Below are 24,177 nucleotides of genomic sequence, written 5' to 3' on the forward strand. Positions count from 1 at the left end.
CTGAGCTCAGCTGGTTCATGAACCAGCCAGTGCTGGCTTCCTGAGGGCAAAAAGTGTAGTCACAGCATTTTCTGTGGATAGGATCCAGCAAGAGCCTTGCCATAGCTCCTAGCTTAAGTCCCAAGTCAGGACTCAGTGTGCCCACTTGACGGGAAGACTTGTGGCCAGCACAAAGCTGAAGCACCCTATATGTCCAATTTCTCAGACATCAGGAAACGTTGTGCAGGCCATCTGCTTGCTATCATCCCACTGGCATCTGATATGCAGAGAATGAGTGGGAACTGTCAGTGACAGGGATGTCAGAAATGCTTTCCTTGCACAGCACCCAAGCCTCTGAAGGCGCCAAGCCCAGGATGCAACTCCCTGCTCTGCTGTGGCATGTACCAACGCATAACAAGATACCCATCTTGTTCCTGTCACTTTCTAAAGAGCTGCCCTCCATCCTAACCAGCTGTGCTCAGAGGCTCCAGTGGAAGTTGAAGGAGGATGAAACTTCGAAGCTTTCCTCTCTAAGGCATCTTCTCCACGCACTATCAAGCAGGAAAGATGAGGGTACCCAAGCACAAACAAGGCACACTACTCAGCAAGTAGGTCCTAGCAATAACCAAGCAGAGACAGCCACCCTGAGGGCCTCGGGGTGTCTGTGTATGTGTGTCAAAGCAATAGAAGATTTCTATACTTTACCAGCATAGCCACTAATCCAACCAGAACTCTCATCACAGAGCTTTATGCACAGGCCATCATGCACCTGCCAGTGACTAAAGAAACCCTGGGCTCCCAAGGCCCTCACCTGGACGCCGGGAGCTACCATCTGGGCAGCCTGTGCTGTCTGCACTGCCGCCTGCGGCTGCACCTGGGGCTGTACCTGCTGCACCTGGGGCTGCACCTGCGGCTGCTGGACCACCATCGGAGCACGGACCTTGAAGGAGGAAGGAAAAAGCATCTTGGAACCACCTGCACAGAGAGCAGAGCACCCACTTTGTGGGAGCTTTAAGAACGAAACTTTCAGAGCTGTTGAGATGGGTGAGTGGGTAAAGGTGCCTGCCGCCAAGCCTGAGGGCCTGAGTTAGAGCCCTAGGACCCACATGGTAGGAGAGAGCTGACTCCTGAAAAGTTGTCCTCTTGACTTCTACACTCGAATTGTGACACACAGGGAACCCTCTTCCCCCAACCAAAAAAATTTTGTTTTAAACAAGAAGCCTCCTCTTGGAATGGGGGATGGGACTGTAATGATACCATGAGCTGTGGTGTCACCTTACTATCCTGAGCACACAGGGCCATAGGAAATATCCCACACCAGCCTACCTATGAGTTGGCAAAGCCAAGTCCCACCTCCCTCAGTTCTGTCAAGAAACAAGACAGCCCTCCCATGTACACCAACCACAACCACAGCTAAACAAAAACATCCAAAGCTGAGCACGCAGCCTGCTGCTCAGTCTGTAAGAGTGTCCCTGAGAGCCCAGGCTCCATGAAGGAAAGCAGGCTGGCCGGCTGGAGATGGCTTAGCTAGAAAGATGACCTTGGGCGATGATAGAAGACAGAGGAAACGCATATAACTGCGGGGCTAGGATGTGGAGACACCACCACAGGGACAAGGGCAGGTTCTGGCCAGATCCACATTGGGAGCTTCTCCTTGTATATCTCCAAGCTACCAGGCCCAATCCTAGTAGGCACCCTACCAAGGAGTACACAAAGGTTCTGGTCCCAAGAGGCTGGTTCTGAGTAACAGGTGAGTGACTGTGCCTGCAACTTACAACCCTCCCAGCCGACTCTTCTTTGCCCTGACATTCAGCTCGGGTGAGATCCCTGTCACCATAGTACTTAATGAATCATCACGGGTAGAAACAGCCACAAAAATCAAGGAAGCAGAGAAGATGCTCAAATTGTTTCTTTTCATGGCAACTAGTTTTGGTGGCAATTTTCTGTTCTCTGTAAATACTGTGAGACTTACTTTATATCAAGATATACAATGAATGAGGCAGGAAAGAATTAAGTTTTATATGAATATTTGTCTCAGAAATATGGTAATGATGAGGCTGAAAGGGCCAGGGCTGGAGCACATGTGCATGAAGCCCCAGGGTCAAGGTCCAACAGAAAAGTAAACCCACAGAATAGCTGATGGACGCAGCATATTCTCCCACATGATAAGGCTACCTCTTAATCTAATCATGTGTACCAGATACGCCACAGGCACTGCGGAAATCAGCTATGTAGTTTCGCAGATGTGACATTCCTAAAGCATGTGAAAATAGACACACAATCCCTCACCTACGTGTGCTATGGAGCTGGTAAGACCACTGGTATAGGAAAGGCTGCCTGAAGCCCGTACACAACGGACGTGTTCCCTACAGCCAAAGGATCTTAGAAACCTCTGACCTCACACAACACCTGAAGAGATGCAGCTGCTACACCACAGCCTTTGGGTACTCACAAATTTCAGCTGCGGTTGGGCAGGAGCATACAGCATCGGTCCAGGGAGTGCTTGTGCTTGTGACACCAAGGGCTGGCTTTGAGACTGTGGTGGGAGTTGTGGGGATTGGTTCTGAGCAACAGGGGACTGCTGGGCCTGGGGTGGTGGCTGGTGATGCTGTGGATGGTGCATCTGTGACAGCTGCTGGGGCAGGGCCTGAGAAGGGGGAGGCTGTGGCTGCTGCATTGGTGGCTGCTGCATTGGTGGCTGGGCCTGCAAAGCCTGCTGCTGTTGCTGCTGTTGCTGTTGCTGCAGCTGCAATTGTGCCATCCTCTGCAGTTGCTGTTGCTGTATCTGAGGACAAAACAATAACAGTTAGCACTCAGCAGGCTCTGGGGTACTAGTCTTAACCCCACGAAGCCTGGGGAAAGTGAAATGAACATAGTCTTTGGGGAGACCGGCCTAGATGGCCTCTCATATTAGGAAGGGGAACATGTCATATTCAGGGCGCAGGGCCCTCTAAGTCCAACAGCAGCTGTTTTCTAGACACTGAGAACAAACGAAATTTGATCTTGTGCCCTGGCTACTAAAGGCTGGTTCACACCTAGGATGATTCAAGTGAAATAGATTCAAGGAGGGGCCAGTCCCATTGTAGGTAGGCTTAAAGTTCAGGCAACTGCAGATGCTTGTACCTCTCCAGAAAGGGTCTTTGTCTCCCAGAGTGGTCAGCAGTGGTCAGAGGTATGACCCTCATGAGGATGGGCTATGAGGAACACATGGAAGGCTAAAGATTAACGGTCAGCATTGGAAAAGGAAATTCCAAAGCCAGGAGACCAGAAGATGAAGGAAGCCTCCTCCTTGGCTTTTTCCCCCGAATCAATACTTGCTAGGAAAATGGATGTGAACATGTCTAACTGCAAAACACAGGAGGATCAAACAACTTGTGACCAGCAGCACTTCTAGTGTGACATACCCTACAGAACACTAGCTAACAATTTTGATTCTGTACCCAAACCCTAAGAAACAAAAGAGCTGTATGTATCCTCCAAAGCAAAGTGCCAACAGGACAACCCAAGCACCCTGAGTCTGCAGTGTTTGCCTCCCTTCTTTACTCTGTGAGCTTATATGTACTGTTACAGGCCCTGCTACATATACAAAGTCAAGGGCCCATTTGAGAGGCTTCCTCCTAAGCTAGGATCTACTTACCTGTGGGGAAGCCCAAGGAGGAGGGGCTAGTTCAGCCTTACACCTAACGCCCTGCCTGACACTTGCTCCCAGGCTCGTGAACTATAGGACTAAAGCCCAGTACAAGGGACAAGGGAAGTTGGTACCTGTTGTTGTTGGCTTTGGTGATGCAACTTAATCAGGTGTTGCTGCTGCTGCTGTAGCTGCTGCTGTTGCACTACTGCTTGGAACTGTTGCTGCATGGCATTCTGTTGTGCCTGGAACTGCTGCTGCTGCTGCTGCTGCTGCTGTTGCTGCTGCTGCTGCAATGCTGCCTGCTGCTGCTGGAACTGCTGCTGCTGCTGCTGCTGTTGCTGCAATGCTACTTGCTGGAGCTGCAGCTGAGCTGGAGAGGGCATCCAGACTTAGGCTGTGCCACCCTGCAGGTGTCCCAGAGTTACATGACAAGGGAGGCAGCAGCAGCCACTGCCTACTGACAAAGCTGTCTCTGGCAGCTAAACATTGTACTACACAGGCACAGATCAAGTAGGAAGTGGCATTTGTGCTGATTACGGAATTTAGCATCATGAATTACTCCCTAATGACCAAAGAGAAAGGGCCAAGTGAGTCTTTTGGATACACCTAAAGGTGTGCAGCCTCTGGAAACCAGTATTGCACTGTAACTGAGGATCTGCCTATCTGATCATCTTATACAACAGTATAAAAGCACGTGGGCTCCTTTTACAAAGGTCTCGCAGATTATGGAGGTGATCAGCTTTGTTAGCATTATTTTTATGGCCAAATAAGATTCTACTGTACTCCCATATTTTGTCTACTCATTAGTCATTTGATAAAATGTTTTAAGCTACTGTAAATACTGATGGGAAACAGTCAGAACAGTCAGTTACTTTTTAAGATTCTTTTTTAAATGGCGGTTTTTGGCTTTTTTTTTGAGACAGGGTTTCTCTGTGTAGCTTTGGCTGTCCTGGACTTGCTTTGTAGACCAGGCTGGCCTTGAACTCACAGCGATCCGCCTGCCTCTGCCTTGAGTGCTAGGATTAAAGGTGTGCGCCTCCACGCCTGGCAGAGGCTCTTGAGGTGATGACAATGTTCTAAAACTGATTACGATGATAGCTGTAAAAGTGTGAATATACAAAAAGCCACTAAATAGCACAGTGAATTTGGAATGAGTGAACTATGTTAATAAGAATTGAATTTCAGGGGGCTGGAGAGATGGCTCAGAGGTTAAGAGCACTGGCTGCTCTTCCAAAGGTCCTGAGTTCAATTCCCAGCAACCACGTGGTGGCTCACAACCATCTATAATGAGATCTGATGCCTTCTTCTGGCCTGCAGATGTACATGCAGGCAGAACACTGTATACATAATAAATAAATAAATCCCCCTTTAAAAAAAAAAAAAAAAGAATTGAATTTCAATAAAGCTAACAGAAAAAAAATAACAGAGATCCTCTGTACACTGCCTAGTAGTAACACTGTATAAAATTACAAGATCACAACCAGGTCTCAATGGATTCAGTTGCCATCACTGTAAGAGATGCTCAACAGTTCCAACACAAGGATCCCTTGACTGCTACCTCCCCTCAAAACCTTGTCTTGGGTCTCACGCGAACTTCTAAAAGTTGTCTTCTGATCGCCTCATATATACTGTGGCACACATAACTCCCCAAAATAAATAAAGACATACACAAATATATAGATAAAAAATGAAAATGTGGTAGAGAGTCAAGAGCCCATCTGAGAGGTCTTCCTCTTAAGCTAGGGTCTACTTTTCCCAACTGTGGGGAAGGCCTGAGGAAGATAGCTAGCTTAGCCTTGCACTTAACACCTAGGCTGACACATTTTTAAAAAAAAGATTTTTTTTTTTTGTCTATTTGTTTGTTTTTTGAGACAGGGTTTCTCTGTGAAGCCCTGGCTGTTCTGGAACTCACTATGTAGATCAGGCTGGCCTCGAACTCATAGAGATCCACCTGCCTCTGCCTCTCAAGTGCTGGGATTAAAGGTGTGTTCCACCACTGCCCAGCAAAAATACTATTTTTTTAATTGTAAATTAAATTTAATTGTAAATTGCAAATACAATATAAAGAATAGCATGAACTCTTTATGGTTGGTGCTTAACCATCCACATGACTTTCTGGGAGCCCAGATGCAGCGGCATTGGTAGCTGCTTCTTTCTATTTGCCAAATGGTTTGTCACAGCATGGATACCTCCTAGTGTACTATTCACACAATGCAAGACTTGAGGTGACAGCAGATTCAGGCTAATATGAATAAAACGATAAAGCTTTGTACATGGAGCTTTCATATACAAGTTCATTTTTCTGGGATAAATGCCCCCAGGAGTGTGGCAGCTGAGCTACAGACTTCCTTTTTACTTATGTATATGTGTGTTATCTATATGAGTGTTTGCCACATATGCACAGGTGCCCACCAAGGCCAGAAAAGAGCACTAGGTTCCCTGAAGTGAGAGTTATGGGTGCCTAGGAACCAAACTCTGTCCTCTGGAAGAACAGGAAGCACACGTAACTGGTGAGCCAAATCTCTAGTTCCTGTATGCTTAACCTTTAATGGTTTGTTAATTTTTTATTTTATGTGTACAGATGTTTTATTTGCACAAATGTTCGTGAATCTCATGTATACAGTGCCTGCAGGCAGAAGAGGTATCAGATTCCCTGGAACCACCATATGGGTTCTGGGAACTGAACCCAGCTCCTCTGCAAGAGCAACAACTGCTCTTAACCACTGAGCCATCTCTCCAGCCCTGTATGCTTAATTTTTAAAGAACTATTCTATTTGCATTCTCATCTGAAATACATGAATGACTCCATTTCTTTGTCACACTTTGCTTTAGCCACTGTTGGCAGGTTTAAGAACTCCTCAATTTATCTTTGTGTTACAGACTTCTAACGCCAAGGCTCAGAAAACATGCGGACAACCACACTATTCTGATGGAGGCTCCTTCATGGCTATTTTCATAAACATTTATTCCATCCTGTGTTTATATTAAGTTATTCATCACACTATTCAAACCTTTTCTATTATGTAACTCAGTGGTAAGAGCATGTGTTGCTTGTGTAAGGACACAGCTGGGCTTCCAGCATCCATGTGGCAGCGCACAACCATCAGTAACTGCAGTTGAAGGAGATCTGATGCCCCCTTCTGGTTTTCACAGGCACTAGGTGGTACATATATGGTACACAAATATGCATACAGGTAAACCACTCAGGGAACACTCAAATACACTCACACACAATTTCTAATGAACAGTTTTTGTTTGCTTAACTAGCAAACAAAGTAATTGTCTAATAAATCTTCACCATCTATTTTCATGCTTTTCTACGCCTTACACTATAAGCACGTCTCTAGAATGTAATAGAAGTACCACAGTCTCACTTTTATAGACAAGCTGGGGACGGAGAGGTGGCGTAGAGGTGAAGAGAGTTCAGCTGCTCTTGCAAAAGGTTCGGGTTCGGTTCCCAGCACCTGGGGTGGGCAGCACTCAACAGTCTGTAACTTCACTTCCAGTGAATCCAATGCCCTCTTCTGGCTTCTACTTTTTTGTTTTGTTTTAAAGATTTAGTTTTAATTATGCATTCATGGAGGTTTGTGTACATGAATGCAAGTATTGCACAAGCCAGAAGCATTGGATCCCCTGGAGTTATAAGAAGTGTGAGCCAGTTCCTATGTGTGTTGGGACCTGAACTTGTGTCTCTGCAAGAGCAGCACAAGTGTTCTAACTGTTGAGCCATCCTTTCTGGCCTCTGCTTTTTAGAACTGCAAGGATCTTTTTGGATAATTGTACTGGACTTCATAGGTTGTGTGGACTGGGTTCTTCTGTTGCTTTGGTTTTTTTTTTTTTTTTTTTTTGTTGCATTGCTTCTTATTCCATTTTTTTCTTATTACTTTGAAATTTATAAATTATTTCTATTATTTTATGAATAATTTCAACTTATTACATATAATTAAAAGTACAAAGCTTGCTAATATGCTTTTTTAACTTTTTACATTTATTTAATGTGGGCCACATGCATAGCATGGCACACATATGAAGGTCAGAGAACAGCTTGTAGAAGACAGGTTTCTCCAAAATGTGGGTTCTGGGAACTAAGCTCAGGTCACCAGGCTTAGCAGTAAGTTCTTCTTATCAATACTTTAATTTATTTTCCGAACTTACCTCCTCCTCTCAGTGCTGGGGACTGAACCCAGAGCCCTGAAGATTTTAGGGCTTTTCTAACACTAGGCTGACCAGCAGCTGTCTCAGCCTCTGACCCAGGCTCTGCCCTTGTAGGGACACTGGCTGAAGACCTGAACTGGGACAAATACACAGGAGTACTTGCAGGCATAATGAACACAGAACAGGAAGCCACTGGTACTTCCTTCAGGTGAAGCCAGGAGGACCACCAAGGGCAGACAGGAAAAGCAGCTGACAGAGAGCACGGAGTGTGTAAGAGTGTAGCAGAGCTCCCCAGTAGACCAGGCCCTGAAAGCTGAAACAGGGTGTGGGCCAAGTCAGACTGCAGAGAGCATTTGGACAAGACACCACAGTCTCTACTGAACATCTGGAAAATAGTTTATTTAAGACAAATTCTTAGGAATGGATTACAGGACAAATCACGTGAGCATTCCAACCCCAACATTCTAAAGCAATCTCTTCATGTAAAATAGCAGGAATCGTCAGGACTGTGGCACAAACTTATAATCTATCTCAACAGCACTCTGGAGGCAGAGGCAGCAACACTTAGCAAGTTCAAGGCCAACTGATTTACATGGCAAGTTCTAAGCCAGCTATATACAGTAAGACTTTATCTCAAACAAACAAATCTACCAATCAGCTGACTGCAACCTAAGTCCCAGCCGGGGCAACTGCAAGCAGAAATCAGGGCAGGTCCTACAGAGAGGTGTGAGGAGGGCAAACAACTCCTTCAAGAGAGGGTGGCACACGTCTTTAATCCCAGCACTCAGACAACAGAGATCACTCTGAGTTCAGCCTAGCCTGGTCTACAAATTGAGTCCAGGACAGCCAAGGCTACAAAGAGAAACCCTGTCTCAAAAAACAAACAAACAAACAACTACAAAAGAGGGGGTGGGGGGAAGCCCAACAGAGAACTGAGTAAATGCAATACACAGCCAAGACTGAATAAAAGTAGCAGCAGGTACCCACAACCTCAAGGCACACTGTGGGTACATAGGGTGCAAATACATCACTTATTTGTGTCCACAAACCTTAACAGACAGTTTCTATTGCACTGATAAAACAAGCCTTGCCGGGCAGTGGTGGCGCAGCCAGCCTGCTCTACCGAGTTCCAGGACATCCAGAGGTACACAGATTTCTCTCAAACAAAACAAAACAAAACAACCTCAGCCAAACAAAAAACCCACAAGCCTCCAGATAAACAAGTCTCTCCCGATCCTTACAACCCCAGCTGGTAGGCAGGCCAGCACTACTCACTCCTCTAAGCTCAAAGAGGCTTGAGTTTCCCTCTGCTGCCCGCTGTCCGTGACAGAGCTACCTGGGGTTCCTAGACACTCTCCCCAGGAGCACTGTGAGCACATGAACAGTATGCAGTGTCCCCTGTCAAGGACTATAGTACTCACTTTGTGGAGTTGCTGTAGACACCACAGCCATGCCATGAGGGGCCATCCCAGAAGTTCCAGGGGGTGGCTGCCCAGAGAGAGGCATAGGCTGTCCCATAGCGCCAAGACCACCCATCCCACCCAGGGACTGTCCTGGGCCCCGAGGAGGCATGCCAATCCCAGCTGCTCCTGGGGTGGGTCCACCAGTAAGGCTCTGCAGTGCATTCATGGGATCTGTGGGAACACAAGGGCACAGCGTCTGAGGAGAGGAACCCAAACTGGGCAATGTCACAGGTAAATGGCTCCTAGGGCATAGACCCCCTCCCTCTTGTGTGCTTGACCCATTCATATTCACAAACAAGTAGGAGCCAGAGGCCTGAAGTCTCCCAAATGCCTGTGCAAAGACTCTGAGTACTGCTGGAACATAAACCTCAGGACCAGGGAACATACTCTATGTTTCAACCCAGCCTGTGTCAGTATCCTAATGCTGGGCTACAACGGACCCTGTGATATGCATAGCTGCACTCAAGATGAGCTGAGCCTTCAATGTCAACTAGCAACCAGACTCTTCTTCCCTGCCCCGATCCTATTAGTAAGCCCATAGCAGACTTCCAGGGAAACAAAGTATGAGGCTTTTTTTCCCAACAGGCAGGAACATAGTGGCTAGATTAGAGACGCAGAGGGCACAGGCAGACACTCCGCAGGGAGAGCACAAGTAGACTCCAGGCTGCATTTTTATAGCCGAGTGTCCATAGAACACCATTCCAACACAGATCTGAGGCCAGGAGCAGCATATCAGAATACGTGAAGGAGTGCGAAAAGGCTCTACACAGTGCTGAGGGGCAAAGCCATGCTCACTAAGCCTCAGGACAGTAGGTGCCGTTCAGTGAGCAATGCCACAACCCAGGACAAACAGCCAGATGCCAGCCTCACAGTAGTGTAAATAAACTCACAGCAATTACCTATAGACAGGTATCGCCTGGCTGGTCATCTAGTCATAGACTTGGGTGGTGCTCAATAAGCCTATGCTTCAACACCACAGAGGCCGGGCATTCTCTGAGCCAAATGCATCCGACTAGCTTTGGCTAGAGGGCACAGGAGCTCTTCAGGCAGAGGTTCTTAAGGCTCCAGGCCTAGGGAAGGCCAAACAGCCACACAGTTTGCAATGCCAGTGTGCACTTTCTTGTGTGTGGTTCTGTAGATGGACCCCAATACCTCCCACATGACAGGCAAGTACTCTCCTACAAACTGCGCACCCTTTCCGACAGGCTGAAGATCAGCCAGCTACAGTGGATCTACAAACCCCACTGTGGCAGCTCAGAAGGCAGAGCTCAGGGTCCAATACAGCGGACATAATTCCTCTTGTAATTTAAGAAAGTAAACATGAGCTGGACGTGGTGGTGCACACCTTTAATCCCAGCACTCAGGGAGGCAGAGGCAGGCAGATCGCTCTGAGTTTGAGGTCAGCTTGGTCTACAAAGTGAGCCCAGGACAGCCAAGGCTACACAGAGAAACCCGGTCTCGAAAAGCAAACAAACAAAAAAAAATTAAACATGCTGGGCAATGGTAGCATACATCTTCAATCCCAGACCTCAGGTGGGAGAGGCAAGTAGATCTCTGAGCTCAAGGACAGACTGGTCTATAGAGCAACTTCCAGGACAGCCAGGGCTACATAGAGAGAACCTGTCTCAAAACACTTGCCACACACCCAAAAGAGGAAGTGCATTACCACAGCTGTTATCTATGATATATTACTATGAGTTATTATACAATGCCATAATGGTTCTTCTAGGTGACGCCTTATAAGTTTTTATGCTCTTTTGCTAAATAAAACAAGATGGAAAAGCACTGAGGTGACTTCAGTGTGCAAGAAAGCACATGTGGAGAAAAGCTGGGTCATAGCTGATCAGCTGCCACCTCACCTGAGGTCTTTGGAATGTTCTCGTCCAACAAGTGGTTGACCCACTCACAGGAAGCATGCACTATCTCATTCCTACCACCCCAAACTGGAGGTCGGGTAAAACTGTATTTCAAAAGTAAAACTTACCACTGACAGAAGCTTGAGATTTCTTGTTATCTACAGAGAAACACAAACACAAAACCCCAATGTAAACAGTTTTGCATAAACACACATTTCCTTGGGGAGGTCAGCTCTGCAGGTACCCAACCAGAGGTCATTTGCTAAAACCGAACTGGCCTTATATAGGAACAAGGTCAACAGAACCCAGCTCCTCAATCCCAAGGAGCTGCTGGTAACTAGGGTGGAGAGGCCTACCCACAGCACTGATGCATACCAAGGGAGTCTAGGAACAGAGGGGGAGAGAAACTTGAGGGTCTGTCTCAGCGAACTGCATGCACCAAGGCTAGCCCCACCCTGAGCTTGGCGACTCTGGGCCTCTCCTGAAGTTGCTCAACTGTAGTTCTTTTAGGCCCAGCATGCATTCCTATCACTCCTGTTTGTGAATCAGGAGCTGAGCCTCATGCAGAACTCAGGCATCTGCACTTTCCGCTCACTCTAGTGTGACTTATCTCCATTTTCTAGGTTGAGGGAAGCAAGATTATCTGAAGGATTGCTCTGTGAGAAGAGGTGCCCTAACAACTGATGGTCCCAAGCCTCCTGCTTCGTGGCTCCATGTGAGCCTCCAGGCTATGTGTGTCTCAGAGCACCATCCTAAAGAGCTGGGCATGGACATCCATGTTGGGACATCCAGCTGCCTGCTCTCCAGACTCCTGAGTCCTTCCCTCTCCACACATGTACTAAGTTCTTCCCAATAGCTCTAAGAAAGTAACCTGTAACCTGCTCACACCCGGTTGAGACCTACTTTAGTTCCTAACATGACTGTAGCTCCCCTATTAACACCAGCTCTTTGTATAACAGAAACCATTTTAACTCCACATCTCCATTTTGATTAGAAGGAGAAATTAAGTTCAAGTTCTCAGGCCCCACGCACCTGAAACCAGGAAGGTTCAATGCTTGTTGCTTAGAATAAAACAATAGATGATAAATACATGTTCGGCTTGGGTTAAAGTTAAATGGATGTTAAAGCCACAACATCCAGCCAGCAGTGGCGGCGCCATGTCTTTAATCCCAGCACTCAGGAGGCAGAGGCAGGTGGATTGCTATGAGTTCGAGGCCTGTCTGGTATACAAAGTGAGTCCAGGACAGCCAAAGCTACACAGAGAAACCTTGTCTCAAGAAAGGAAAAAGAAAGAAAGAAAGAAAGAAAGAAAGAAAGAAAGAAAGAAAGAAAGAAAGAAAGAAAGAAAGAAAGAAAGAAAGAAAGGAAAGGAAAGAAGGAAAGAAGGAAGAAAATGTATTACAGGTTTGCCCACAGGCCAGTCTGGTAGGGGCATTTTCTCAGTTGAGGCTCTCTCTTCCAAAACAAACAAGACAAAATGACTATAGCTTGTGTTGAAACCAACATTTCCACCAAGTCCAAATCCACATTTTGAGGCCAAGGAAGGTGGGGAATCCAGAAGCAATGATGAACTTCCCAGAAACATGGAGTGTTCTTAGTCAGGTGTTGAGGCCTGCTCAGAGTTCCTAGTACATAGCCACAAAACAGGCCCCTCAAACCAACCACAATTACTCCAAAATATGAACTCTTACTTACGAATATCTCGAAAGTGGATAATGAGTCGGGCCACAAGGGAAAGGTATTCATCCTAAAAGTGAAAACAGAAGTACTTTAATCTCAAATGGAGAAGCAAAGACATGTGACTCCCCCTAGCCGTCCCTTGAGGGCCCAGACACCTGAGGTTCTTCCTTCAAGCCTTGGCCCCCTGGACTGCTGAGATAGCCACAGCCACTCACCCCAATGGCTTTCTCTGGGAACTATCTCTTGTAGGGGAGCTGCCAATGAGTTCCCCTCTCAGAGGCACAAATTAAGAAGGGTGTAGAGGCCGGGCTTGGTGGCGCACGCCTTTAATCCCAGGACTTGGGAGGCAGAGGCAGGTGGATCGATGTGAGTTTGAGGCCAGCCTAGTCTAAAAAGTGAGTTCCAGGAGAGCCAAGGCTACATAGAGAAAGCCCCTCTTAAAAAAGCAAAAAGGCAGATGGGATCCCACGCTGATGGGAAAGAACACTTCAGCTAAGAAAATCCCCTCTTCACAGAGCAGTCAATCCAGGTATATGTCACAAGGCTTGAATTATTGCTATGTCAGTGCTTTTGCTTTTTGGAGGGAGGGGTTTCGAGACAAGGTTTCTCTTGGCTGTCCTGGAGTCGCTTTGTAGACCAGGCTGGCCTTGAACTCACAGAGATCCACCTGCCTCTGCCTCCCGTGTGCTGGGATTAAAGGCATGTGCCACCACGCCCGGCCCAGCTTTTGCTTTTTATGACAACATTGTGGTAGCCTTTCCCCAAACACACACACATCTGCATGAGTGTCCCAAAAGAGAGATGGTCCCTCCTTCTTCTCCAAAGCCTCTCTAAAACTTCCAGGATGACTAAGAAATGTTCTTCTGTTAGTGGCAAAAAAAGGGAGAAAAAGCACAGAGAGAGAAAGAGAGAGGGAGGGAGGGAGGGAGGGAGAGAGAATGAGAATAAAGCCCTTCTCAAATGTGACACTGCCTGAACAGGCCTTTTCTCTGTGCTGTCCAGTTTCAGAACCTGCACGGTAGGGCTTGCCTTCTATGACTGTCTTCTGTGCATCTAAGAAGAACACTCGCTCCTGGGTGTTCTAGGGAAATTACTACTATGAGTCTATAAGGAAAATCACTACTATGAGGCCAACAAAGAGCTTCCTGGGTTAAAACCTCATGTCATCCATCTTTCTCTTCACTGAAATGCCCACTCTGCCACCATGGCAGTTCAGAGGAGCAAAGCCCTCAATATCTACTTTTGTGTGACTGTTCCCCAAAGTCATCCTGACACTGACCAGGTAACAGAGGAAAGACAGAAGATGAGCACAGACTGAGTGAGCATGCAAATCTTAGGACTGTCTACAGCTGGTGTCGCTCCTAATAACCCCAGTCATCACTATCTCCCAGCTAAAGGTACCAGCACAGAGAAAGGGGAAGGGGAAGCTAGGGAAATCTTTCACCAAGGGCGTTGACTCAGAGTGGAAAACAAGGCACAGCGGGAACAGAGGACACTGACGAGGTCTTGTCAACACGCCCCTTCCCAATGTCCCACCAATTTCTGGCTGAAAAGACAATCTGCCGAGGGTCCACTGCGGTCTGGTATCCGAAGTATGATCATGTGCTGAAAGGGGAGCAAGGGGTGTTTGGGGCCAAATGATCGGTAACAGAAATGAGATGGCCAAGGCCCAGCGAGGAAAGCCCTAGAACCAGACAGGTGCATGTGACTGCTTGTTAAAAGCTTGGGCTATTTTCTCCTGTAATCTTTAAAATAACCTGGCAAGTTTTTTTCCTACTACCATGAAAGATATGACTGGAAGAAGCAGGTTCTAGAAGAAGTGTTTACTTAGACCCAAGACACAGTAGATGAAGCACAGAAGCCATTTCCCCAAAGTCTTTTCCACATATAGGCTGGGACCAAAAAAAAAAAAAAATCTAGGGCCTAGAGCCAGGTGGGCAGACACACCTTGTTGAGATGACCAGCACCACTCCTGGCTACAGTATGGCAGCCATCAAGGTCTAGAAATCAATTAAGAGCTGGTCATCTAGGAACATGTTGGGGCCGTGTACTGGTGAGATGTCCGCAGGGACCTTCTGTAGGAGGCTTCACTACTGTCACTGCACTCGTGACCCTAAGGCCTGGCTGCCTTTGTTCCCTCACTGCTCACCTCCACTGTGGGCACAGGTGGCCTAACTGACCGTCCTACAGCTGTGAGCATTCCCAGCCTCTATTCCAAAGAGAGAGAGTATGGCCCTTCGTCCATCTCCACATTCTCTAATCCGGCCAGCGTGGCTGAGAAAAGAGGCTAAGGGTTGTCTCTACTTCTTCTGCCCTGCTCATCAAGACTATGTGTGCAGGCTACACCCAAGGAGGCTCTAAACAACAACCCCCAAACTAGAGTACACATACCCAAAAGGTACAAAGTATCAGGCCCAGTATAAAGACTTTAAATGTATTAATAGCTTTAATACACCACACACCACCTGATAAATAGTCAACTAACATTATCTAGTTTCCAGAGACATGATGAAAAAGCTCAGGAGCAGCTGGCTGCAGTGGCGCATGCCTGTAATCCCAGCCCTCGGGAAGAGGCAGAGGCAGGTGAATCACTGTGAGTTTGAGGCCAGCCTGGTCTAGAAAGCAAGTCCACAGTAGCCAAAACTACACAGAGAAACCCTGTCTGGAAAAACTAAAAAGCTTAGGAGCAGCTGGGGAGTAGCTTGACAGCAGAGCATGTGTGAGGCCTGAGATCATGCACAACCCCCTTCCTCCCTATCCTCACCACCCCACACACACCACTGGTGAGTGTGGGCGTCAGCCTCACAGACTTTCAAAATATCCATTAATCCTGTAGAAAGAACAAACAACAATAGCCTAGAATGAGCTCCCACAAGAAATCAAAAGAGAAACAGCAATACTGCCCACCACTCTGCACCACATGCTACCTTTTGTAAAAGACCCAAGGAAGCTGAATATAGTCACTTAAATCTGCAGAATACTAAAGGTTAGACTAAATCACAGGAAAGTATCAAGTATCAGGAAATAGCCTTTTCCAAACATACCATGTTGCTGGTTTGCACTCAGAAAGCATGTCAAGTTTTTACAACTGAGAAGATGAAAGAAACCAAAAGAAAAAACTCAAACCTCAGCAGAAACACATGAGTACCAAGTTGTTGGTGGAACACTACAGAAAATAACAACAGCAGGAAAAAAAAAATCTTTTAAATGGTCCTTTTCTGTTAGAGAAGAAAAAACAAACACAAAAAACAAACAAACAAACAAAAAACCAGAAACAAACTCAAAACTGTATCAGCTTTCAGGGGAAAGTATATGGACATAGGCAAAGCTGCAAAAGAATCCTAAGCTTAACAGTGGTCACATTTGGTCACTAGCGGGAACTATCCGGAGCTGGTGGAGAGAGCTAGATATTCACACTACCCTAAAACATACATGGTTCAAGATGAAAGACACTTTCAAGCCTCTCTGTAGGTAAATCTCAACTGAAAACATCAGAGGGCAAGTACGGAGCTTTACTTATTAATTCAAATGCATTCTGTTTTCAGGCCTGATGCGCCTTGAGGAGCTGGGGTGGATGGGAAAGGGGGCTTCCCTTTTCTGAAGGATGGGGCGAGGGAGGGAGGGTGGAACTGGGAGGTAAGGAGGGATGGGGCTAGAACCAAGTTGTAAAGTGAATAAACAAACAAAAACAAACACCCAAACCATGCTGTTTCATAGTTCTGTTCACAAGACAAAAAAGGCATGAAGCAGGCGGGATATAGAGTTCAAGACCAGACTGAGCAACAAAGGGAGACCCTATCAAGAAAAGGAATAAAGAAAGGAAAGACAGGAGGCAGGCAGAAACAAAACAAAACTAGCCAACCACAAACAAGAGAAATGAACAACAGTCTCAAGACAGAGCCATGGGACTCAGATACCAAAGCCTCTGGATCTGCGGTCATTTATTACAGCAGCCACAGGAAACTAGTAAGTCATCATCAGTCCGCCCACTATAGATTCTATCAACATGCAGTTGTTCATATTTTGTTGTTTGTTTGTTTGTTTGTTTTGAGACAGGGTTTCTTTGTATCACCTTGGTTGTCCTAGAACTACCTCATTAGACCAGGCTGGCCTAGGACTCAGAGAGACCCGCCTACCTCTGCCTCCTGAGTGTTGCTGGGATTAAGGGCGTGAGCTGCCATCACTACCCAAATGCAGTTCAAAATGCAGAATGTCTATCATGTTATTAGGACTCACTTTGTGGCAGCATGAACACTTCATACTTTATATGGCCAAACAATACTGCCAGATACGAACGCCTTCTGTTTATCCACTCATCAGCTGACAGGCATTTGGGTTGTCTCTATGGGCTGTTTAAAAAGTTATTAGTTTTGTTTGTGTATGGGTATTTTACCTGCATGTGTATCTGTGCATGATGTGCATGCAGTGCCCAAGGAGGCCAGAAGTGGGCATCAGATGCCCTGGAACTGGAGTTACCATGTTGGGAACCACCACATGGGTCCTCTGGAAGAGCAGCCAGTGCTCTTGACCACTGAGCCACCTCTCCAGACTCTCCACTTTTGGCCTTGATCAGTGATAACAGGGGCGCATCAGTACAAGTTTGTATCTGAACATGTTTTCATTTATGGTAAGCAATGCCCAGGCACGCATACACTATACTGCTCTCCACAGCACCTGCACCGTTTGCGTTCCTCCCAGAATGCAGGAGGCTCTGATTTCTATACACTTTGTTAACACTACTTCTTGCCTTCTTTATTTTTAGATGAGGGTCTTGCTACGTTACCTTGCTGGTCAAGTGATCCCCCTGCCTCAGGCCTCTAAGAATAGGAACTACAGGTATAACATCACTGCCAGCTTTAATTTCTTCCTAAGCCACAGCTATAACAGGTCTGAGCTAGCATCTCACTATGGTTTGGGTTTTGGTGGTGGTGGTGGTGGTTTGGTTTGGTTTGGTTTGGTTTGGAGGCTGGATCTTACTATCTCATTGTCCCTGACTGGCCTTGAATTTTGGCTATTCTCTGCCTCAGACTCCAGATTATTAGAGTATGTCACTATGTTCACCTCTCACAGTGTTTATTTTTAATTTATTTTACCTATTATTTGTGGGTATGTGTGTCTGATATATGTGTGGGCACGCTGTGTCACTGTACTTGTGTGAAGGTCTGAGGACAACTTTCACAAATTGGTTCTCTTTTATTGTTTTTACCCACTGAGTCATCTCACCAGCCTTAATCATTAGTGGTGTTAAATATCTTTTCATGTGTATAGTAGCCATTTTATACCTTTTGAGAAATATGTATTCAAATCCTGTGTCTATTTTTTAGTGTTGTCATATAAACTACAGAGTCAATTCTCAAATATTATTTATATTTTCTCCTATGCCAGAAGTTGTTTTTTCACTCTCTTGATGTGTCCTGTAATGCAGAGAAAGTTTGTGTTTTAATTAACTTTATACACATGTAGGTAGACATGGTGTGGACATGCAAATTGAGTTCAAAGAACAATTTGTAGGAGATGGTTCTACTCCTTCTACCAAGCGGATCACAGGGATAGGTCTTAGGTTGACCAGGCTTGGGAGCAAGTGCCTTAACTCAGCCTGCTGTAGAGGAATTCTAATTCAGAACATAGCTGCGCTGGCAAGAGATTACATCCAAAGACCTTCTAGGTCTGTGTGATGCTGCAGACCAGGTGGTAGTGGCACACGCCTTTAATCCCAAGAGGCAGGGAGGCAGATCTCTGAGTCCAAGGTCAGCCTGGTATAGAGCAAGTTTCAAGTAATGAAAAGGTTAGGTCCAGGCATGGTGGTAGAAGGCAACATTCAAGTTTGAAAGTGATGTCTAATTGAGTGGCAAACAAAGTGACAAATCAGAGAAAGATTTGACAGAATAGAATATGCCTAACTCTCATGAGAAAAGAGAGGAAAGAGAAGCTACTTAAGGGAGCAGCACAGAGAATGAGGAAGAGAGGAGGAAGAGAGGTTGAAGAGATAAGAAGCTAGATACAGGTGAAGACCGAATGAGCCAGAGAATGAGAAGGAGCCAGAAGATTAGAACAGATCGCCAAAGTTGGTATGAGGCCAAGCAGAGGAATTCAGAGGTCAAGAGAAAAGCCAGGTTGGATAAGTCAGCTGGGAGAGAAGTTTGGGCCACAGTAGCCAGCACAGTAGCCAGCTCAGAGCTCCGAAGAGCTAGAAAGAGTAAGTGTATTTAGCGGTAAGTCTCTGAGGCTGAAAACAACTTAGGCCTAGAATAGACTGTATGGAGGTTAGAAGCTTCCAGGACCAGGCCTAGCTTAACCAGTCGAATGAGAGGCTTTAACAGCCCCCAAGGGTTTGTTTCTGATGAATTCGGAAGTGCCTGTTCTCTTCTGTTGCTTGTGCTTTTGGAGTCACAGCTATGAAGCTGTGGCTTTGGCTAGGGATGCAGCGCCACTGATAGTACAGCGCATGCCTAGGTGCATGAAGCCTTGCTTTAATCACCAGCATGCGCCAACTGAGTGTGGTAACATAAGCCTGTGATCCAGTATTCAGAGGGTAAATGTGGGACACTGGGCCTGGCCAGGTATTGGGAAGTGGATCTTACAGAAGCGACTGCTCAAGAGGCTGTGAAGGCACTCCAAGGACACACCCTCCCCTTAGAGCTGTCACAGCAGCCAAGGCACACTGGCCAGCAGGAGCAATTGGACTCCAGCATATATTCTCACCAGTTCCTCTGCTGATGGCTGCTTAGGTGCTCAATAAGCAACCCAGACACAGAACTCTTCATATTTGATGAGTGTAACTTGGAGTTTAGAACGGTTTACAGCTAGCTCCAAACACCATGAAACCAAAATTGTAGAAGTAACTAAGATCTGTATGTAACTTTACCAATTACTAAGAAACTACAGGAGAGATCTTTAGACATAGTGTCACCGTTACTGCTGCCTTAAAAACACAAATTTGGGGGGCAGGAGAGATGGCTCAGAGGTTAAGGGCACTGGCTACTCTTCCAGAGGACCTAAGTTCAATTCCCAGCAACCACATAGTGGCTCACAACCATCTGTAATAGGATCTCATGTTCTCTTCTGTCATGCAATCACATGTGCAAATAGAGCACTCATATACATAAATTACATAAATCTTAAAAACAAAAACAAAAACAGAGCTGGGCATGGTGGCATTCGCCTCTAATCCCAGCACTTGGGAGGCAGAGGCAGGGGGATTGCTGTGAGTTTGAAGCCATCCTACAAGTGAGCTCCAGGACAGCCAGGGCTACACACAGAGAAATCTTGTCTCAAAAAAATAAAAAATAATAAATAAAAGACTGAAATTTTGACTTAGCTTATTGGTGTAGGAAGAGGAGACTGCACTTCTCTTTCCACACTAAAATGCCTACATTGTTTTCTCTATGTGTAACTTATGGGCTGGGGCTTAGATGAAGAAAACAGATTAGTCCTGTCTATGACATTATGTGTCAAATATAAATGTCCTCAACCAGAAACGAGTAAGTAAGTAAAAAATAACTGATTTCCCATAAAGGACCTTCTTCATAAGATGAATGACCGGAATGAAGGGGCGGGGGAACTAGCCCTTTAAGGAATGGGAATTTAGCAGGCGGAGGCGCACACCTTTAATCCCAGCACTTGGGAGGCAGAGGTGGGTGGAGTGCTGTGAGTTCAAGGCTAGCCTGGTCTACAAAGGAAGTCCAAAACAGCCAAGGCTACACAGAGAAACCCTGTCTTGAAAAACAAACAAACAAACAAACAAACAAACAAAAGGAGTGGGAACTTAGAAAGCTTAGCTAATATCTAAAAAAAAAAAAAAAAAAAACTGTTGGCCAAGCAGTAATGGCACATGCCTTTAGTCCCAGCACTTAGGAGGCAGAGGCAAGCGAGCCTCTGAGTTTAAGGCCAGACTGATCACAGAGTGAGTTCCAGGATAGCCAAAGCTACAGAGAGAACCTTTCTCAAAACAAGCAAACAACCAAACAAGTTGCTTGTTACTATATAGTACTATTATGAGGCTGGCCTGGAACTCATTATGTAGACCAGGCTGGCCTCAATTCGAAGAGATTTGCCTGCTTTGGCAGATACCATGCAGGAAGAACTTCAATGGGCAAGTGCGAGGGTGTGCCTTGGAGAAGCATAGCCCAAGGGGCGTTGTCTCAGGAGTGATTGCTTCCTAGCTAGCCCATTCTGTTAGGCAAATTTCCTGCAGATCAACATGAAAATGAACTTTCATGATATAATGCTGTTTAGATGAATTGATGCTTTATAGTTCCTGATAATGATTTTATACAATTCGATTTAAGTAATTTTAAAAAGTTAAGATAGAAAGTTTAAAGTTGGGGGCTGGAGAGATGGCTCAGAGGTTAAGGGCACTGACTGCTCCTCTGGAGGTCCTGAGTTCAATTCCCAGCAACCACATGGTGGCTCATAACCATCTGTAATGTGATCCAATGCCCTCTTCTGGCTTGCAGGTGTACATGCAACCAGAGCACTGTATGCATAATAAATAAATAAATCTTTTTAAAAAAGAAAGAATGAAAGTTTAAAGTTGCCGGTCCAGTGGTGGCGCACGCCTTTAATCCCAGCACTCGGGAGGCAGAGGCAGGTGGATCACTATGAGTTCAAGGCCAGTCTAGACTACAAAGCGAGTCCAGGATAGCCAGGGCTACAGAGAAACCCTATCTCGAAAAACCAAAAACAAACAAACAAGAAACCACTGTTAATCCAGGCACAGTGACACACACCTGTAATCCCAGCACTTGAGAAGGAGGCAGAGGCAGATGGATCTCTGAGAGTTCGAGGCCAGTCTGGTCTACAAAGCAAGCCCACGACAGCCAAGGCTACATAGAGAAACTCTGGAAAAATAACCCAAAACCCACAAACTTATTTCTGAACTAGTTTGACACTAGCCTAATATGAGACTCTGTCTCAAAACAAACAAGGCCAGGTGTGATGGTACACTTAGGAGGCAGAGGCAGGGGCAGCAGCATCTACATAGTGAGTTCTAGGAAAGCCAAGGCTATGTAAGAGACCTGTCTCAAACAAAACAAACGAACAAACAAAACACAGCAGAAAAAAACACTGCTTTTCATGTGGTTTCCACCCACCTAACTCAGATCTGGTTTTCTCAGCTCTTACAGAGTATTTCCAGTGTCTCAACTCTGGGGCAAGTAAGTAGAATAGCAAAAGAGATATTCAAATGTGAAGGCAACTGGACCTAAGCTTTCTATTTGCTCTCCGAGGTGGAATCTTGTACTGTGGATCGTGTGCTACATTCCTGCTACCCGCTCGTGACTGCCTTCTCATTCAGCGGATGCCAACCCTGTCACCTTGCCAGGCTTCCATTATCAACATGAACCATCAACCCATGTCTCAGCTATATTTCTCCCTTAACCTCCTTTAGACAGAGAGGAGACCAACCCACAGGTATTAAGGACATTAGGGATAAGTGGGCCCGGGTATTTTGTGCTTTGGTGGATGGAAGACAGTAGGGACATGGCTAAGATTGCCAGCTCTGACACTCAAACCCTTGGTCACTTCCCTACTCTGCTCTAGCCTGGGTAGGAAACTAGAACCTGTGAGCCCGTCTGTAACTACCTGTGACAGTTACTACTGACAGGACCAGGACCTCTGCACATGTCTAGGTGTGCTTATGTAGACTAAGTAACTGAGGCAGGAAGACCCATGCTAACTGTAGGTGGCACCTGGGCTCGTGTCCTGGACGGCGTAAGGAAAAGAAAAGAAAAAGAGCTAGCTAGCTGAGTACCAGCACTGCTGCTTCCTGCCTGCACATGCCCTCTGCTCCTGCTGCCGCGACATGCTGGGCGCTCTGGGCACGCTGTGCACGCTGGGCGGCATCCCCTTGGGACTGTGAAGTGTTTGAATAAACCCTTCCCTCCTTACGTTGCGTCTTGTAAGGTATTTGGTCACAGCATGAAGAAAAGTAACCAGTCCCCCACTTCACAGGGCTGAGTGAGGGTCAGGTGACTCACATAGCATCACATTACCATGCACATCATCACTAGAGTCTGTAAATGGGTCATGAAGCCTAAAGTCAGAGCATGTCAGCATGAGGAGGGCGTTATGTCAAGCCCACACAAGTGAGGCCTGAGCTCCCCACTGAACAAAAGTTTGGTAAGCAATTCCAGACAAGAACAGTCACGGCTGTCCTTGCCTTGAGGCTACACTGGACAGCCAGAGGCCCCGTGGAACCCTGGCTTCCTTCAGGTGGTGCTTCTGGACCTGCAAGCTTGTCAGGATTTCTAGGACAGAGACTTCCTTCCTCCATGACTACAGCAATAGGAACCTGCCCCATGGGGAACAACAGGGGAAGAGGGCAGTCAGATGTCAGTGCACAGATACACTGTCTATCTATAAAACCACAGAGATCTCTGGGGACGGTGGCACACACCTTTAATCCCAGCACATGGGAGGCAGAGGCAAGCTGGTCTCTGAGAGCTCCCGGCCAGTCAGAAGCTTCATGGTGAGACCCTGCCTCAAAAAAATCAAAACAAAAAACATAGATTAGCCAACACTGCTCTTACAAACAGCTCTCTTCCAATTAGTGCTTCCTTGCGGAGTTAGGGAGTTAGACATAGCTTCAAAAAAGATCATTAAAGCACCACTTATAAAAACCAGTAGGCAGTAACTCGAAGACCAACGCAGAGTGAACTGACTGGTGAGGGGCTGATGAAGCTGTAGGTATCTCCTTTGGGACCTAAGGCTCATTCGTATCTCTGAGATGCCTATCTCTGCGGTGGTTACACAACAGTCACTGGACTCCTGTCCACATAGGCTACTGCGCACAACAAAGAGGCAACTTCCCTCCTTGAACCTGCTGCGCTGGCTTTAAACTTCTGGTATCCAAAGAATGTTCTAGTACTTCTGAAGGCCAGAAGCTTCCATCTCTTCACCCCAGAAACACAAACACAGTAATATAATGAAGTCTTGGCTGTGCCACCAGAATACCGTGTGAAAGTCATCATAAACTAATGAGTTAAACCTTTAATGGATCATCCAGCCCAGCCCAGCCCCCGCCCCTAAAAACAGCCATAAGAGAAGTCAGAAATGAGACCAGTAGAAAGAAGTGCCTGGCTAGGCGATCCCAACCACCTGAAGCCCGAACCCACACACCAGGATAACCAAAGGGTTAGCTCTCTAAGCCACTAAGTTTTAGACTGGTACAAGCAAAGCTGAGCCAACAAAATTTACATTTTATAAATAGAAATAAATGATTCAAGTAAGTTTTGTTTTGTTTTTGTTTCCAAGACAGAGTGTCTCGCTAAGTAGCACTGGCTATCCTGAAACTTACTATGTAGACCAGACTGGCCTTGAACTCAGAACACCTGCCTCTGCTTCCCAAGTGCTAAGTTCAGAGGCCTGCGCCATTACATATGATTTCAATTAAGTCTTTACCAAAATTCTTTTA

The 24,177-nt window shown here is 46.3% G+C and overlaps 1 protein-coding gene across 9 annotated transcripts in view; it reads right to left on the reverse strand.

Moving 5' to 3' along the window:
• Positions 1–24,177, reverse strand: part of Med15 (mediator complex subunit 15) — a 64,930-nt gene that overhangs the window by 17,752 nt on the left and 23,001 nt on the right. For 3 of the 9 annotated variants that reach the window (XM_051150635.1, XM_051150634.1, XM_051150639.1), the window contains 6 exons: positions 12,780–12,831; positions 11,213–11,242; positions 9,187–9,399; positions 3,742–3,980; positions 2,432–2,764; positions 791–919 (listed from right to left, as the gene is read on the reverse strand). In XM_051150635.1, coding sequence (XP_051006592.1) covers positions 791–919; positions 2,432–2,764; positions 3,742–3,980; positions 9,187–9,399; positions 11,213–11,242; positions 12,780–12,831 — 996 coding nt within the window. Of the gene's footprint in view, positions 1–790; positions 920–2,431; positions 2,765–3,741; positions 3,981–9,186; positions 9,400–11,212; positions 11,243–12,779; positions 12,832–23,160; positions 23,241–24,177 lie in introns of all 9 variants that reach the window. The other 6 variants (XM_051150641.1, XM_051150637.1, XM_051150640.1 and 3 more) reach the window with 4 other exon arrangements.

Source organism: Acomys russatus, chromosome 8, assembly GCF_903995435.1.
Source record: "Acomys russatus chromosome 8, mAcoRus1.1, whole genome shotgun sequence".
In the NCBI taxonomy this organism is placed as follows: domain Eukaryota; kingdom Metazoa; phylum Chordata; class Mammalia; order Rodentia; family Muridae; genus Acomys; species Acomys russatus.